Source organism: Vicia villosa, linkage group LG3 (genome assembly GCF_029867415.1).
Source record: "Vicia villosa cultivar HV-30 ecotype Madison, WI linkage group LG3, Vvil1.0, whole genome shotgun sequence".
Classification (NCBI taxonomy): Eukaryota; Viridiplantae; Streptophyta; class Magnoliopsida; order Fabales; family Fabaceae; genus Vicia; species Vicia villosa.
The window spans coordinates 46,568,968-46,573,267 of NC_081182.1; the positions used below are offsets into that span (position 1 = coordinate 46,568,968).

Consider the following 4,300-nt stretch of genomic DNA (forward strand, 5'->3'; position numbering starts at 1 on the left):
TTAGTATAAAGTTTATATGAAGATATATGGAAGAGGAATTGCAGTGGAGGATATTATGATTCTTGCACGTTTACCAATAGGAATGTTTGTAGGACCCTTCTTCACTGGAAAAGAAGGAGACCAGAGTCAAGGTCCAGCTTCTTTGGCTTTAAGTATAAGAAAAGAAAAAAGAAGCACATGTGAGAGATATACAAAGTGAAATTAATAAATCTTCATAAAAATGGAGGAAATTGAATGAAATTTGAAAAACAAAATGGAAATATAGTGAGATCATGAATGACATGGGAACCCATTTGTGAGTAAATTTGGTATTAATGGGTGGTTATATTTAATTAGATATGCTTTAAGAGAGATTTGTTAGTTATTCTTGAGTTACACCTTTGTAATTTAGGTGTAATCAAAGTAAATTTATCATTAGCTAAATCTTTAAATGAGATAGTGTCATTATATGATTCAACCTTATTTTCATCTTTACAAAATAAGAATTTTCATACTAAAGGAATTATTGGTTTCACCAATCACATTATCAATAATTGGGCATCTCTTAATTAGAAACACTATTTATCACGACTGTCAAATACTACTTCATAAATATTACATGATTTCGTTATAAACATTACAACATTTAAACTCTACCATAGTGTCCTAATTTTTAAGCAATTGTTAAAAGAGATGGAGATTTGTGTGAAAGAACAAGATCGTTACAAGTAACACGATTTTTTCAGGGGTAAAAGTCCCTGAAACACAACAAATTTTGAGAATCTCAATTATTTGAAAGATCTAAGAAGTCAATAAAGACAATAAACAATTCTATGATAGGTTTTTCAAGCCATACCTAGTGAACAACAAGAAAAAATGCACTCGAAATAATATCACCGAATTCAATCTTATAGAAAAATCTTACAAGTGTCGTGCTAGAGAATATAAACTAGTACACGTACTTAAGAGAGACATACAATATGCTGCATCGAGCCGTTTTATTCCCAACAATAAGAAACAACTTGAGAATGTTTAATTGTGCAAAACACATATTTATGTTTATGGGTTTATAAACATTAAGTTAATAGATAAAAATCGACAAGAGTAGCAACCTGTTAGATCTTTTACTCCACAATAACCAAAAAGAGTCTTTAGGGAGTTAAATCTTTTACTCTACACTAATTAAAAAGAGTCTTCTAGTACGATGGGATAGAGATATATCTCTCATTCTGGAATGAGAACGGAATCATACCATTATTCTGAATCGAAATGAGAATGAATCAAATTTTAGTTGCTAAGTCATTTACTACTAGATCTTTTACCCCACACTAACCAAGAAGAGTTTTCTACTAAAAACAAATATATACCTCTCTCATTCTTAAATGAGAGAATTATATCATTATCTTAACTCGAAATAAGAATGAAGCAAATTTTAGCTCTTAGGTCATTTACTCCATGCCAACCAACAATAGACCCTTTTAAAAAAGAGATATATCTCTTTTATTTTTGAATGAGTGCTAAACTGTACCATTATCTTAACTCTAAATTAGATCAAAGCAAATTTACCCTACTATGTCATTTACCTCACGCCAACCAAAAATAGTCCCCTTTAATAGTGATGTATCTCTTTCATTAAAGTGGAATCATACAATTACCTTGATTCAAAATGAGAGCAAATTTAGAATCCTAACGCCACACATTTTTCATGGACAATAAAATTGTATCTCTAAGAGATGTTTAATATAACATTTTGATACAATTTCTTTTTTCTACCCACTTATATGCTATCTGACCACACAATCCGAACACATACTTAGTATTAAACCTTCAATTCTTAGACAAAAAGAACCACTTCAGTGAAAAGATAACTAAAACCTAACTAAAAATTGTGTACCACTCACAAATCCATCTAGGTAAGTAAACACATCTTACGCTAAAAAAAGTGATTACCAAAAGAAATTGAGATAGCATTATTATATCACACTACTCTACTGTGAGAGACTGTTATTATATTAACGTGTGTTACTGTTACAATGAACCCAATTTAGTTAGGTTGAGCATTAACTAATGAAAACCTCGTGCATCGTACACTAAACAAAGCGATGTATATTACTGTCACGTTAACAGATCCCATTACAGGACCATGGCGGCACTGTTATAGCATCTGACACTTCTGATCACTTTGCAAGCAAAGCAAAAAGAAAGGAGACCACTTTCGCTGTAATCGATTTGACACCCATCATTCCATCTTCACTTTCTTGTCCCAACACAACACACACAAAAAAAGCCATAATAGAAGAAAAAAAGCCATAGTAAAGAGATAAAAAACATAGCAACATCCATAATAAATAATAATAAACCTATGTAGTGTAGTACTCTAATTTTGTTAGTGCTTCTGATCATCATCACTCCAAAGTTCAAACATCCAAAAGAAAAAGAAAAAAAAAATACATTAAAGAAACTAAACTAAATTAACAACACCATAACTTTTTTACCATGATCCACCACCTAACATACCATTCCAATAACCAGTTGAATCTCCTTGGCTTCTATTATTCTGCTGATGTTGATGTTGATGTTGTTCAAACTCACCACTATTTGGAACTTGTTGCTGTTGTTGCTTATTATTATTATTATTGTTCAACTCTTCCACCACAGGAAACAACATCCTTGCACCACCGCCACCACCACCAGAACTCTCTTGATTCATCCCTTGTAAACCACCATAACCATTCTCGAATCCCTCTAGACTAAAATTAAGACCAGGCTTAAAATCTTGCAAAGCGAAACCAGTTGAATTATACATTGCACTAGATTCAGATAATGACATAGGCATAAAGGAATTCAAACCCCTCGATGAAGAAGCAGCAATCCCAGTTTTGAGCAACTCCATAGCAGAAAGCGGCGACGACGACGAATTACGAGTTTTTTCTTGATCAGTCGTGTAAGGAAGTTCAATGAATTTAGATATGGTGTTGTAATTATCTTCAGTTTGTGGTGGTGGATAAGCTAGGTTAAGATCTTGTCCTTGATGGATCTTAGGGTTTTGAGAAGCGGATTGAGTAAGATCCGGAACGATAATATTTTTTGTTATGGATGATGATGGAGGTTGTTGTTGCGAGATCGAAGGTGAAGGTGATGGTGACGATCTTTTGTTTTTTCTTGAGCCACCACCTACAGGCACATTTCTCAAAGAACCACCTTCAGTCCAATACCTTCTACAGGTTTTGCAGAAGTACCTTGGTTGAGAGAGACTGTAGTTATTGTAGTAACAGAATTTAGTGTTGGTTGAATTGCACCGTGGACAGTTCAAAGCTTGATCTTTTTGTGGCCTTGCTCTTCTCTCTATCATAGGAGCTTTTGACCCTTCCATTTGTTTAACCAGCCCAATATTCCCCTAAAAATACATCCAAATTTCAAAAAAGGAGATGAAAAGTTCATAATAGGATAGAAAGGAAACAAACAAGAGAAGAAAGTAGAGCAATAATACAAACAAATTTATCAACTTTTTTCCTTAGGGTGCTTTAGTTCTTTATCAGAAAAACTTGGAAAAAGAAAGGTGAAGTACAGTTAATTAAATGAAGGAAAAGGATCTAAGAAAAAAGACAAGAACAAACAATGAAAATTTTTGGTTGAGGATCAGGAAAAAAAGTGATAAAGGATATATACATAAAGTGAAACTTTCCTTAGAACTATCAATAATCAAGATAATTTATGAAAGAAAAAGCTTTATTATGGTTGATAATTAATTACAAATTCAAGATCAAAATAATCAAGATAATTTTTTTCATGATTATAACAAGGAAAGAAAGAAAGAAAATAAAGAGAAAAAGGTGTTATGTTTACCTGTGCCCACTGAGTTGTGTCCATTGATTTAAGATGAAAAAATGGAAAAAAGGAAAAGTGATATGAGTGTTGTTCAGAGAAAGAAAAACACCACTTTTTTTCTAGTTTCTAGAGGAGAGTGAAAAGCAAAGTGCCTAAAGCTTTTGAAAGATGGAATTGGAATATAGTAGTAGTGGTAATGGTAATGGTAGTGGTTCCATTTCCATGAAGGGGTAAGATGGTAATTTTGAAAATATTCTAATTATACTATATGATGTGATGACACGTACTTGAAAAATGTGTACATGACATGAAGCCTACTTGTGTGATAAATAAAGTATTTTACATAAGTCAATAATATTCTTCCTTGGTGTCTTTTTGTAGAAGCTAGCACAGTGTGGAATTTTAGTCGGTTAAGAGATCAGAGAAGGAGAAATGCCTTTTTCTTCATACTATTCTTGATCATCAAGTGTTTTGACTAATTACTCATACTTTT

At 32.5% G+C, this 4,300-nt stretch overlaps 1 protein-coding gene across 1 annotated transcript; it reads right to left on the reverse strand.

The window, feature by feature from the left end:
* Positions 1 to 2,299: 2,299 nt before the first annotated feature.
* On the reverse strand, positions 2,300 to 3,995 carry LOC131655619 (dof zinc finger protein DOF2.5-like). Its single transcript, XM_058925455.1, has 2 exons — positions 3,826 to 3,995; positions 2,300 to 3,376 (listed from the first exon to the last, which is right to left on the reverse strand). Exons 1-2 carry the CDS (start codon positions 3,847 to 3,849, stop codon positions 2,471 to 2,473), a joined length of 930 nt encoding a protein of 309 aa, XP_058781438.1. The 5' UTR covers positions 3,850 to 3,995; the 3' UTR covers positions 2,300 to 2,470.
* Positions 3,996 to 4,300: the final 305 nt, after the last annotated feature.

Coding starts and splice junctions, on each gene's coding strand:
- LOC131655619 (XM_058925455.1), bottom strand. CDS start 3,849: ATGGACACAACTCAGTGGGCACAG. Junction 3,377..3,825: donor ACACAACTCAGTGGGCACAG/GTAAACATAACA, acceptor ATGTATTTTTAG/GGGAATATTGGGCTGGTTAA.